We start from the raw sequence: 14128 nt of genomic DNA, 5'->3' as shown, positions 1-14128 counted from the left end.
GGGGGGGGGGGCATCGCGTTCCCTTGATAGTCACCAGAGTTCGATAAAGCACCACTTATTTCTCAGCTTTTAAGAGCTCTTTTTATCGCAATGGTTCATACCTCACACTCCCTGGAGCCCGATTTGTTATAGGTGCAGGGTCCCGTCCCATTCAGCAGCATCTCGCTGGTCTCCGTGTTGGTGGGTTTATAATCTACATAAAATTCCTGGGTGCTGGGAGTCATTTGCTGTAGGGACTGTCTTTTCTTTTTCCTGTGCCTTCGCATGAGGGAGCGCTGCTGCAGCTGCTTCATGCTCGCAGGGTACCGCTTCCATGACACGTAGATAACCAGCAGGATGACGAGCACGGACAGGAAAAGCGCTACGCTCCCCGCGATGATTTTATGGAAAGAGATGTGCTCGGCGTCAGCATCGGTCTCTGGGCCGGGCTCTGTGGCTCCCACCGTCGGGGGCAAAGGGGGTTTGCTCTCATGCTTCGGCCTGGGGAGCTTGGGCTTAAACGTCGGCTTTGGGAGAGCCCTGGCCAGATCAAACCTCTCTGTAGTACTTTTGCCACAGATGCTGTAGTTCTTCACTGCATCGATCACGTTTACTCCTTGCAGCTCTTTGGGACTGGCACAGATAATTGTATTCTCTCTTAGACCTTTAAAACTTTTCAGCCAGTTTACAAGGGAGCAAATATTTCTGCTGCATTCCCATATATTCCCAGCAAGACTGATGTCATTGAGGGATATCCAAGAATCCAAAATCTCTTGACCAATAAATGTGAGCTTGTTGGAATCCAGGTTGAGGCGCTGCAGATTTGGGACGCACTGGAAAACACTGGGTCCACTGAAAGCTTCGATCTCATTGCCTGATAAATCAAGCCTTTGTAAGGAGCTCCAAGTCCAGGACATGGTCTGTCCTATGACACTGATTTTATTCCACTGCAAGTAAAGGTTCTGAAGGCTGACCAACCTTGGAAAAAGGGCCAGGTTGAGCTTGGAAAATTGATTGTGCTCCAGGTGAAGTTCTTTGAGTCTGATCATGCCAGCAAAGACATTCCTGGCTAAACTTCGGATCCGGTTATATCCCAGGTCCAAAAGTTCCAGGTTGCGGCAGTCTTGGAATATTCGCACAGGGATGGTTCTCAGGGAGTTAGACCGTAAATGTAAACTCAGCAGCTTCCGCAAGCCCCGAAACTGTTCAGATCCCAGAGAATGCAGCTGATTATAGGACAGATCCAAGTTCCGTAAATTTGTCACAGGTCTGAAGGTATTGTTAAGAAAATAGGAGATTCTATTGGAACTAAGAATCAGCTCTTTGAGTCTGCGTATTCCATTAAAAGCATTTTCGTCAATATTGCTGATATGGTTATGGTCAAGGTATAGCCAGGTGAGCTGGTTGAGCCCTTTGAATTGATTATACTTAAGTTTTTGAAGGCTGTTATAGCGAAGGGACAAACCTAAGCAACCAGCAGATATACTTGAGGGTATCTCCTGTAATTTCTGAGATTCACAATATACCATTTTGCCTTCACACCTACAGCCCTTAGGGCATCCTCGTTCGGCAGAAGAAAGCATTGTCAGTAAGACAGTGGGGGCTATAACCAGTGCTACAGCTGATCCGCTCAGTAGCCTAATTACATTGAAACCTGGAAATAAAAACAACTTAGAAAAGTTATCCCCCCAAAAAAGAATTAATCTTTAATCAAGCAAAAATAGGCATGTATTTTTCATTTTTTAAAATTTAAATCTAGATAACATTTAACATCTCATATTATCTCTTTGTAATTAAAGAGAATTGTCTTTAGTGTTTTGTTTTTTAAAACAGTTAAACAAGGAAACGTGTCCACTAAGCAAATAAATTCAGTCTTAGAGCAGAGCAAGGTAATCTCTAAAATAATTAAGGCAGAATTATTACACAGACTAGAGGTTTTTTGCTTTTTGTTTTTAAGAAGGAAAGAAGAAAAAATGACAAAACATACCCATCCTTTGTATTGTTCAAAGGTCGTCCTTAGGTCTTTTGCTTTGGCTTAGGGGCCAGTTGCATGACAGCCCCTGTCAGCTGCACTGTAGTGAGTCAGGGCTCGCTGACACCCAGGAAGAAAAATTGGACCCCTTGGGAGATGGACCGATTTTGGAACATTATTCTTTGCCAGCCACGCAGAACACTCCAAGAACAAATAAATCCCAACACCGCATTCGCAGCAAAACATCAAAATCTTCCTAGGTAATAGGATCTTCATGGATATTACGTTTTTGCATCTTTACAGTTTTTTGGGGGGCGGGGGGACGGTTAAAAAAAAAAAAAACTAGCTCCTACAATTTCTTCTTATCGGAAAACATGATGTATTCCTCCAGGCAATGTGGGGCTACCTGAGCTGCCACATCTGTATTCCATAGCCCAGCAGTTCCCGTGGTGAGCACCCAGTTCAGCCACAGAGCTGCGTTGGAGCCCAGAAGGCAGGAGAGCCCCGTACCGCGCACACGCTCAGCTCACTTCTGCAGACTGTCATTCTGAAAGCTGCTCGGACTGTTGCTTTGGTTTCACTGAATGCAGTCTTATGTAAAGCTGCCCCCAGTGGTGAAGAACATTATGGGCATGTGCAGAAATGTCTCTCTTTTATCTTGCAAATGAGCAGGCTCTCTGCTGGAAAATGAATGATTCTTTTGGGTGGCTCAGTAGGAACTGAATGGTCACCGTAATCAATAACTAGCAACATTTTCTGTGATTTCCAAGTCTTGTTTTACAATTTGGCAACGTCTTTATTGTCTGTGTCCACTTAATTGCTAACCATGTGCTGCCCAGAGTTTTTCTGGAGCTTGACATTAAGTTCACAGACTGAACGTCAATTTTTCTTAACCTCAACGCAGGCTTTAAACTGAAATTTATAAAATGAATTATTGAGCTTTTCACAGAGAAGCATTAACTGCCTGCCCATTTGACCTCTTGGAGTCACAGATTATATTATGCAAGGTGTCTCAGGATGCTAGAACACAAACATTTTGGAATAGAGGGGATGACTGATGACAAATGAATTAATGTGTCCAATAGCCTTTCCAGTTTTCTCACAAAAGATATAATTGATTTTATGGCTATGGTTTGGTTTGTTGCTTGGTTGTTGTAATTTTCTTTTAATTAGAAGGGAAATAAACCATTTTTAGTGTTACTATACGAATCAAGAGATCATTTGGTTCATACTTTATTGATGTTGCTGCTATTTATTACACTAATAATATTTATGGAGCACTTTCTAAGTGCTTTAAGTGGGCTATGTTGTTTTCTCTTTAAACAATAGGATGATGTGGGTCCTATTATAACCTCTCTTTTAAAGATGAGGAAACAGACTTGGAGAGGTAACTTTCTCAAGGTCACACAGCAAGCAAGTGGTAGAGCTGAGCTTCAGAAGCAAGTCATTCTTATGCTGAACCGCTAACCACTAGATGATCCTGTTCAACAACACTGTTATCTTCATTTAAAAAAGAAGTCAATGAAAATGAAGCCGATTAAAGGATTGGGGCAAGGAAGCTGTGATCAGCAAATTCTTGCTTGTTCTATTAGAATTGTCTAAACTTCTTTTGGTCTGAGGCTTCTAAAGAAGTATAAAAACTAAGGCAGGGCAGTTTAGTGATTGAGAGCGTAGATTTTGTCACCTAGATTCCAACTCCTGGCTACAATTTACCAGCTCTGTAACCTTAAGCAGGTTACTTACCTTCCCTATGCCTCAGTTTTCTCATCTGCAAAATGGGCATAAAAACAAAAACTCACTTCATGTTTTGAGACATGTTTTGAGAATTAAGTCATCTTAATATCTGTATGTTACTTAGAACAGTGTGTTGCATGCAATAAGCCTGTGTAAGACATTTGAATAATATTAACTTTATGTGTACTTGCTAGGATTACGTACTGAATATTGACTACACTGACCTTCATTAACTCACAAAGAACAACTTTAGGGAGCATTTTAAAATATTGCACATGGTGGACTTCTGAGATCTACTCTGTCTTGCCTTCTTTGATAAGATAACTTCCTTTATGTTCATCATCTGAACTTTATCTTTAAAAAAATGATTCTGTGGACCATAACTAATAATGTTTGATTCTTTTCATCCCCAAAGTAGAACATAGTAACATCTGCCGTGTAGAGGCATTTTATTTAAAAATAATGGTATTCTTGAAAAAGTTTGCCTTATTTTTTGTTAGGTGAATTGGCTGTGGAAAGCCTTGGAGAGCTTTCATATTCTCCAAGGATGAGATGTTTGGTAATGACAATCAAAAGGGATCCTACAGATATAGTACAATGGATATTACCAATTTCTTCAGCAGTATGCTCTTAATAAGGTAGTGCTTTCCCCCAGAGTTACCTAAAGCTGTGAATGCACATGAAACACCCAGTGAGTTTCTTAAAAAAAATAGACTTCCCAATCCCTCCCCCAGGATTCTCATTCTGGGGGGATGGAAGAGTGTGTGCTTTTCAATAGTCTCTGATGAAATAAGTTTAAGAAACTCTCTGTGAAAGAATGATTAAAAATAGTGTTTTCTCCTAGTAGGAAGAGAGGGTATGCACACTTATAATACTGAGATGTAAGTTCCATGAGGACAAAGACAATGTTTTGTCTACTTCATTTTTCCTAATATCTACAACACAACTTGGCACATTGCAGATATGCAATAAATAGTTATTGAAAAAATATATTTTTATGAGAGTCACAAGTACAATGGATATAGTATAACTGATTATGTAATGTTCGACATCTGTACATGGGATTGAGTCCTGAATATTTCCTCAGTCAGTCAGACTGGAAACAATTACGGAGAAAGTGTTCTTAAAGGAGGTATATACAAAGACAAAAACTAGAAAGTGAGAAAACTTAGTTGATCAGCAAGTGATCTTTACTTTTCACAGAGATATCGCTTGTCTTCATAGTTAAACTACAAATTTCATGAGAACAGTAAATATGCTTTTGACTATTCCCTTTTGCACAGTACAGAAGGGTAATACTGAACCCTTATCATTTAATATCCCAAATGGGCGTGACAACTTGTATCTCTGAAAAACAGACTAATGGGAATTACGTGGATAACTTCTCTCTCACACCTCTGTTGCTTGAAAGGCTCTGAGTTTTCCCCTCACTCTCCCAGGTAGTCATTGAGACATCTGTTTTGCCCAAGAGCTGCAGAGAATCACTCCAGGAGGCTGAAGGACCCCATCAACTTTGTGCTTCTTGCTCATCATGCTTTACTTCCCAGTGACAGAAGAACAGAGGAACCCACCGAGAATGTGGGCTCTCACTTTGCTTCTCCTAGGATAAATCTTCTTGAATTATTTATGGTGAATATTATTCTCCCCTGTGTTACACACATTGTTGTTGTTCTCAGACATTTTTCTGTTATCTCTGTTCCTGATCTTATCTTACTGCATAGTTCTGACTTTACACCTACCCTTTGGATCTTATAATTGATATTTAGTCTTAATACTAACAACTGAGGGTACAAAATATTAGAATGAATAAGTAAGACCTAGTATTGGCTAGCACTATGGGGTGACTATAGTCAATAATTAATGAATTATACATTTAAAAATAAAAGTGTAATTGGATTGTTTTTTATACAAAGGGTAAATGCTTAAGGGTATGGAAACCACATTTACCCTTATGTGATTATTACACATCGCATGCCTCTATCAAAACATCTCATGTACCCCAGAAATATACACACTATGTACCCACAAAAATAAAAAATAAAATAAAAATAAAACAAAACTATATGATAGGAATGATGTGCTACAATAAAAATTGTTTTGGTAGCAATATATTGATTGACAAGGTAAAATGTTCATAATAAAATAATATTAAGGAAAGAAATACTGACCATCAATCTCTTTCTCAACAGTAATCAGTAGCCACTCTGACTGAGCCAGCCTCCAGGAACTGTGTATGGTCCCTACCTTGGCACGACCCCTTAAGACAGCATCACAACGAGGTCTGATCTGGTTCAGGATAATAAATTGTTTGAAGAGGGAAGATTATCCATGAGGCTACTTGAGAAATCCAAAACAAAATATGTGATTCTAAGCCACACTGAATACTTGAGGCTGCAGAAATTACTGCAAAGACATAGGGTAGTCCCTCAAGAGAAAAAGAAAAGATTGTGTTCTGAATGATTTTAGTAAATTGCCTGTATACTTTTTATAAGTTTTTTTCTCCTTTTACTTGTCGACTATAGTGAGCTGATTATTTCTGATTTGCCTTTCAACAGAAGCAAAATTATACTGCATTATGTATTTAGCAACTAGTAACTTCTTTTGCACTTAATATCACATAACCATAAACTACCTGACAAGTTAAATATCCCCAATACATCTAGGGCCTTAATGATTTATACAATTATAAAATAGTGTCATGTATCTAAAGACTTTCTATTTTATTATCCTTATAGGACTTCAAATAGCTAAACATATTTTGTTTAAATTGGGTAAATAAATCAAATCTCAGTTTGGCAATACTGCCAAATTTCAGTCCAATATGAAACTGAGTTGCCAGACATAAACTTAGAAATTCATAACTGAAAAAGGGTGTACTGATATCTTAACAGTTGTTGACTTCAGATATTTTATTTATTTTAAAAATATATAATTTGAATAACCATTATGTGCTAGACACTGTTCCAGACACTGGGAATACATCTGTGTGCAAAATAAAGGCCTATGCCCTTGTGAAGATTACATTCTAAAGGGATAAGACAGACAATTAAAAATAAACATATATAGTGTATTAGTAGGTCATATGTACTATGAAAAAAAGAAAAAAATATAAGGAAGATTGGGAGGGCAAGGTATGAGGTGGGTTGCAGTTTTAAATAGGATGGTTACAGCCATTAAGAAACTGGCCTGAGCAAACCATGAAGGAGATGAGCTTGTGAGACTTAAATATATATATGGGGAGTGGCCAGTACAAAGGCCTAATGTGGAAGCAGATCATGTGTTCCATGAACAACAAGGAGGCCAATGAGCCTAGAATGAAGAGAGCAAGTGATAGAATAATTGGAGATGGACGTCATGGAGGGCTTTGGATGACATTGTAAGAATACTGGCTTTATTATGGAGAAATGGGGAGCTAACTGGAGATTTTTGTGCAGAGTCAATATGTGATCAAATTACCTATTAAAAGGGTCACTGCTGTGGATCAAATGTTTTCATTTACCCTCCCCAAAATCCACATATTGAAATCCCAATTCCCAATGTGATGGTATTTGGAGATAGAGCCTTTGTGAGGTATTAGGTCACGGTATTGGAGCCCTCATGACAGATCAGTGGGATTATAAGGATGAGAAGAGACAGATGTGAGAGAGCTTGCTGCTTCTCTCTCTCTGCTATAAGAGAAGGCAGCTATTAAGAAGCCACAAATCAGGCTTTCTTTGATGTCAGGTCTTCTGGTACCTTCATTTTGGGCTTTCCAGCCATTAGAACCGTGAGAAATAAATGCTTACTATTTAAACCACCCAGGAAATAGTATTTTTGTTACAGAAGCACAGACTGACTGAGATGATCACTCTTAGCAGGGGACACAGTAATGAGGCTACCATATCAATCCAGGAGATAGATGACAGTGCTTGGACCAGGGTGGTAACGGTGGAAGTGGTGAGTATTGGTTAGATTCTGGATATATTTAAAATAAAATCAACAGAACTTTTCTAAGGAAATAGAAGTGGAGGTATGAAATAAAGAGGGAAATTAAAGATGGTTCATTTTTATTGGCTAAGCAACCCTAGGGATGGTGAAGCCATAACTGTTATTGTGGGTCAAATTTTGTGAGCAAGACCAAGAGTTTAACACATTTGAATTAAATCTGGATTTGGCTCTCACTTTTCTTCACTTTTATGAGACTTTAATTCTTGAAAATATTTCTTAATATTAAGCCTCAAAGCACCATGATGTATTTTAAAATATTTTAAAGGTATTTTTTGGACAGAAAGTTATGAAATGACTTGCAATATTAGCCCTCAAACAATAGCAAATGGGTTTCCATTCAAATGACCTAGACAGAGGCAACATCTTTGCATATGACTTTGGAGGGCAATAGGGCAATAGGGCAACAGAACCAGCAGATTAGATGAAAATGGAAATGGAAGATTACATGAAGACTAGGTAAGGAAACATTTGGACTCAACACAGGTACTCTTTATTGCATATGTCAGTTGACATTTGAAATTTGGAACTGATTCTGGCAAACTTCTTAGGGTCTCAGTTTGCTCATCTGCAAAATGGAACTCTTAAAACCTGACTTACAAACTTTTAAGGGTTTTTACTTAGGAAACATTTTCATGATTTATGTGTAAGTACATTGTACAATATTTATAAAGTGTTAGAGATATTTCTGGAATCACAATATCTATGAGAAAATTAATTTTCCCTTGATTCCGTATAGGTTCTGTGGCCATGAGCATATATTAAGGGTTATCAAGGGTCATCAGCATGACAAAGAGCATGCCAGAATTTACTAATATTATAGGAAACATTCCTCAGTATTTCTTTTCTACTAATTTTAATACCACAGCCATTTATTATAAAGAATACACCATTGATATTCTGTGTATTCGCTTATAAAGTGCTTTCACCAATAGATGCATTTGATTTAGCTTTTGTAAAGAGTTTAATGTTTGTGACCCAATAATATTACAGGGTTGTCAGAATGCCAATATAGAGATTCCTACAGCTGTGAAAATAATTTTCTTCATTTCTAGTTAGAATACTCATATGCATGTCTACATTTGTAATTATATCCAGATCTTCATCAGAGCATTAACACTTCTCTGAAATATCCTTGATTTCCATCTGCTTGCTTTAAGGGCTCCATTAAGAACCCTGTCTGGTCACATATGGTTATGAGTGAATATCTCTAACTTAGATAAATAAATAAAGAATATTCCAGGTCTGACCATTAAAATGGTCTCTCAGTGTCTTTCTGGAAAAAGGCAAATTTAATGAATGAGACATTGCAAGGTTATCCAATATTTCTCCCTCCCATTCACCTGAAGACACATTTATGCAGCAGCATCAATTCATATTCTCAGGTTTTATTGCATTCCTCACTGTCACCTCCTGCAAAGGTAGTCCTAAGGTAAATATGGGAATATGGAAATCTAGCCAACACTGTAACCTTCAGTGGCAGACTTCTGAAGGCTGAAATGACTATACGAATTCAAGGAAATACTCGTTTTTCTTCCTTTCAGTAGGAAAGGTAAAGCATACACAAAAGTAGAGAAGCTAGTATGATAAATATCAACTCCAATAATTATTACTATTTTGCTAATTTTAGTCTATCCTCACACCTCTTCCCACATATGTGTAATAATTTTTTTCTTTCTGGAGTATTTTAAAAGGAGATCTTCCACATATGTCTTTTTTTTTTTTTTTTTTTTTTGAGACGGAGTCTCGCTCTGTCACCCAGACTGGAGTGCAGTGGCGCTATCCTGGCTCATTGCAACCTCCGCCTCCCGGGTTGAAGCGATTCTCGGGCCTCAGCCTCCCGGGTAGCTGGGACTACAGGCACCCACCACCACGCCTGGCTAATTTTTTGTATTTTTAGTAGAGACCGGGTTTCACTGTGTTAGCCAGGATGGCCTCAATCTCCTGACCTTGTGATCTACCTACCTTGGCCTCCCAAAGTGCTGGGATTAGAAGCTTTAGCCACCATACCCAGACAACATATGTCTTTATAATCTCTCTCTCTCTCTGTCTGCCTATTTATCTATCTACACACACACATTTCAGTATGCATTTCTAACTAATAGACTTTTATTTAACCATCTAGCATTATTATACCTAACAAAATTAATAAGTTCTTCAAGTAGGTTTGTTTGTATCAAGATCCTAGAAAAAGTCCACAGATGGCATTTGTTTTTGATGTAGTTGAAGTCTCTTTCATTTTGTAATGCCATGGATTTGTTGGTTGCCAGGTCATTTGGACTGTAGCTTGCTCCATGTTCTGCATTTGGTTGTTTTCCCATTATAGACTTTAACTTGCACAGAGTCAGTTTTCATGGCGTATATGTTTAACAACAGTCTATTCGTTAATTTGAGCAGAATATCCAGCCCCAAAGTGGATATTTGGGGCATCTATTCATTCTTGGAAACAATTTAAGATTTGAAGAACTTTGGAGTAATACAGGACTTGGAGCTTACAGCAAAGTTGTACTTCTACTTTGCCATCAGAGAATTCAGTAATGTGTTAAATGACAAGTTTGAGAACTTTGTTGGTTAACATTCATATCCCCAGGATTTCTGTTCTTCACATCCCATCACAATTGCCTTTCTGCCCTTAGTCAGCAACAGCAATTATTTGTTGTTGATACTTACTAAACAAATCTGCTAATTTTTGTATTGCCATTTAAGTGTTCATCTAACTGAGGCACAAAAGATTTTTATCAAGAGGATAGCAATCAAAATTCATTCGTAGTCACTTAAGCTGGGAGAAATCAGTTTTCTGGCTTTCCTTTCAGAACAAATTCCATCAAGAAACATGTGGCACCAGAGTGACATTGTAAAATGTCTAGTTTTATATATATTCCTAAAATTCCTGTAATTTCTCACAGTGGAAAAAAAGACTTTTAGAGGGACTATAAAAACCTCTTGACCAAATTTATACCTTAATATTTGATGTTTTACTTTGCATCTTTGACTGTGCTTTGAATGTAAAGTCAGTCAGTGTTGTTTAAATGGTATCATAACATTTTGCTATATCCACTTCACATATATTCTGATATAACAAGAATTTTTGAAGAAAATTTCTTACTGTATTTTTAAAGCATTTTATATAATAGTTTCAAGTGGATTCACTGGTGTATTTTAAAGTTTGACCTCCTGACAATTATGTCAGCATTAGGAATTAAATTCCCCAGTCACCAGGAGGAGAAAGATCATAGACAATCCTGATTTTGATAAAGAAGCAGCTATGCCATAGGTTGGTTTTATTTTTGTTTCTGAAACAATGTCTGATTTCTAAAAAAATTTATTTTAGGCCCCAGATCTGAACGATATTAAACTTCTGACAAATGAGAATCCCTGCATAGTTTGCAATGAAGCAGCAGAGAACAGGAGTCTGTGGGTCCTTATATTACTCTAAAATATATCAGTCTATATGTCAAACTGGAGGATCCTTCCTCGTACTGTTAGTACTTGGTAGTTGTGGCCATTCCCAGTTGAAGAGTTCCCTTAAGAATGTTGGGGAATGCTTAGGATACCCTTGTGAGTAACAGCAGCGCCCCCATGTGGCAAAATTGTGACTCAAGCAAAAATTGACTTCGTCCCTGGTAGCATTTGCCGCCGATCTTTAATAAAAATAAAACTGAGTTTTTCTGATAGAAAAATAAGTGGAGAATTCATTTGTCTATTCGATGAGTATTTATTAAACTCTCACATTGTTCTTTGTGTTGGGGATACAGTAGTGAATAAGACAAAGTGCCTACTACCAGAGGACTTCTTGCATTCTTGTTGATGAGATGGTAAAAAATAAAAATAGCTACACACTACAATGTCAACTAGTAATAAGTGCTGTAAAGAAGAATAACAAGGATAAGGGCAATGACCATTTGATACTGTGGCCAGAAAAATCCCTTTCTGCGTTGTTGACAGTGGAGAGCAAGTAGGGAGCAACTCACATAACCTTAGATGTAATCTCCCTTTGGGTTTTCATTGGCCACCATTAAGAAGGAAAAGAAAATTGTTTTTCTATATACTCCACACTTCTTATACCAGAGTGTGGAGTTTTTCCATACCAACCAATTCTCCAACTCTCTGGACATCAACTGAATGTCTTACAATTCAGTTTTCCCCCAGCACCTCCTTACCTCTCCCTTACTGATTTTCTTTCATTTCTACTTTGTCTCCAGGTGCCTATGGTGACCCAGTTCTTTTTGGACACTTTCCCACTTATCAACAAATGAATCCTATAGTATTAGCTGATAATATCTTATAGTATTAGCTTTCTCGGGGTACTTGAAATTTAATAGGTAAGTCTTAGAAATGGAAAGTATTAAGGAAGCACGGATAACTGTATTTTATGCATATACTGTAGCTTAAGAAGCAAATAGGAGAAAAGCCCTGTATTAAAAACATTCATCCTTGCTCTTCCCTCTCAACTTCTTACCAATTACTCTTTTTAGATGCAATCATTTTGACTACTGTTTAATTCTTATAATATTTTTGAATTTTGTTGATATTTTAATTTCTTGCTATTTTAACTGAGGATTCAGAATCATTTACTCTCCCTGCTTCCCATATTAATATGTTATTAATACAGTGTTAAATAACTAGGTGAGATGATTCATGATCACTGTGTAAATGAAGACACTCATGAATTAAGTGGTGTACTGGACTATGTTGCCATTCTCATTCAACGTTTTACTTTTCTTACAGTTTAAGGATTGTTCCTATTTTCTTTCTCTCTTTACCTCTTTTACATTTGCTGTTTTGTCTGTATCTAGGGCTTGTTTTTTGTCCCAACATTTAAAAATACATATCAAGGGCTGGGCACAGTAGCTTATACCGGTAATCCCAGCCCACCTTGGGAGGCCAACGTGGGCGGATCACCAGGTCAAGAGATCGAGACCATCCTGGCCAACATGGTGAAATCTCATCTCTACTAAAAATACAAAAATTAGCCAGATGTGGTGATGGGCACCTGTAGTCCCAGCTACTCAGGAGACTGAGGCAGGAGAATCGCTTGAACTCAGGAGGTGGTGGTTGCAGTGAGCTAAGATTGTACCACGGCACTCAAGCCTGCAACAGAGCAAGACTCTGTCTCAAAAAAAAAAAAAAAAAAAATATATATATATAATATATATATATGTGTCAAATACCTAAGCTTTCCAAACACTCAAGCAATTTAGATAATTCTATTTTTCTGCAGCACTCCATTTCTCAGCTCCAATATCCAATTCTAGCTGTGTACCTAGTACTTCACCATTTTCCAGAACAGGATCCCTATTTCCTGGATTCCATGTATTTATTTTCTTAATTTACCACTCATTTTGTTGAAGCACCTTCTACTAATAGATTTTTAAGAAAGGGTGCATGCGAAATAAAAATTTCATGTCTAAGTTTTTTAGTACGGTATTACTGATTGATAGATTGCTGTAATATAATTCTGGGTGGTAAATAATTTTCCCTCAGAATCTTTGAGACATTGAATTACTATCTTCCCATACCACTCTCACTGTAGAGAATCAGACAATATTCTGATTCCTATTTCTTTGTGTATAATCTATTTTTTTTTCTCTGGAGGTGTTTATACTTTTTCCCCCCCTGTTGTATACAGATATACTTTGGTTCGTGCTTTTTTTTTTTTTTCCATTAATTGTTGGGTATTCAGTGAGCTTTTTAAATATGGAGACATGTCCTTCAGTTCTATACAAATGTATTGTATGTTTCAAAAAATGATCTCTCCTCATTTTTCTTTGTTCTCTGTCTCTGGAACTTCTGTTGGACAAATTTTGGATTTCCTGGATTGATCCTTTGTTTTTTCTTTCCTATTTTCCATCTCTTTATCTCTTTCCATCCTACAGAGTAATGTCTATGCTTTATGATCCAATCTGTTATTTATTTATTACAAATTTTGACCAGATGTCAGAAGATTATGGCACAATCAAATCCAGCAATGATACCACTGGGTCAAGCAGTATAAATAAAGTTTTTGTAAATAAAGAAACATTCATGTGCATTCTTTTATGCATTGTCTATGACTGTCTTCCAGCTACAGTGGCAGAGTTGAGAGATGGCAAATCCTGCAGGCTTAGAATATTTACTACGTGACCTTTTACGGAAACAGTTTGCTGATCCCCCAACTCCCACCCTAATTTAGGTGATCATGTTGCTTAGCTCCATGAGTTCTTTTTAAGTTGTCTTTTTGCCCCTTCTTCATAGCATACTGTTACTCTTATGGATGTGCCATTTTTTTTCTCACTGTGAGGATATTATTTGCAATTTTTTTTTTTTTTTTTTTTTTTTTTTTTTTTTTTGTATAATGCAGGCTGGAGTGCAGTGGCCTGATCTCAGGTAATTTAGCTAGTTCGTGTTGGCCTATTTCATGTTGGAGGTGTTTCTCAACTGTTAAGATTCTTCTGTGTTCATTCAGATTAATGAGCGGAT

General features: G+C 37.5%; 2 protein-coding genes across 2 annotated transcripts in view; one reads left to right on the top strand and one right to left on the bottom strand.

The window, feature by feature from the left end:
• Positions 1-2543, bottom strand: part of LRRTM3 (leucine rich repeat transmembrane neuronal 3) — a 181073-nt gene extending 178530 nt beyond the window's left edge. Inside the window, exons 1-2 of the mRNA XM_011970427.1 lie at positions 1967-2543; positions 102-1633 (exon numbers count right to left, since the gene is read on the bottom strand). Coding sequence (XP_011825817.1) covers positions 102-1633; positions 1967-1970 — 1536 coding nt within the window. The 5' untranslated portion in view covers positions 1971-2543. The remainder of the gene's footprint in view (positions 1-101; positions 1634-1966) is intronic.
• Positions 1-14128, top strand: part of LOC105532300 (catenin alpha-3-like) — a 695161-nt gene that overhangs the window by 265020 nt on the left and 416013 nt on the right. The gene's annotated exons all lie outside the window — the stretch shown is intronic.

Source organism: Mandrillus leucophaeus, unplaced genomic scaffold (genome assembly GCF_000951045.1).
Source record: "Mandrillus leucophaeus isolate KB7577 unplaced genomic scaffold, Mleu.le_1.0 Scaffold948, whole genome shotgun sequence".
Lineage (NCBI taxonomy): Eukaryota > Metazoa > Chordata > Mammalia > Primates > Cercopithecidae > Mandrillus > Mandrillus leucophaeus.
The sequence above is the reverse complement of the archived record's forward strand: the minus strand, read 5'-3'. Positions and strand labels throughout refer to the sequence as shown.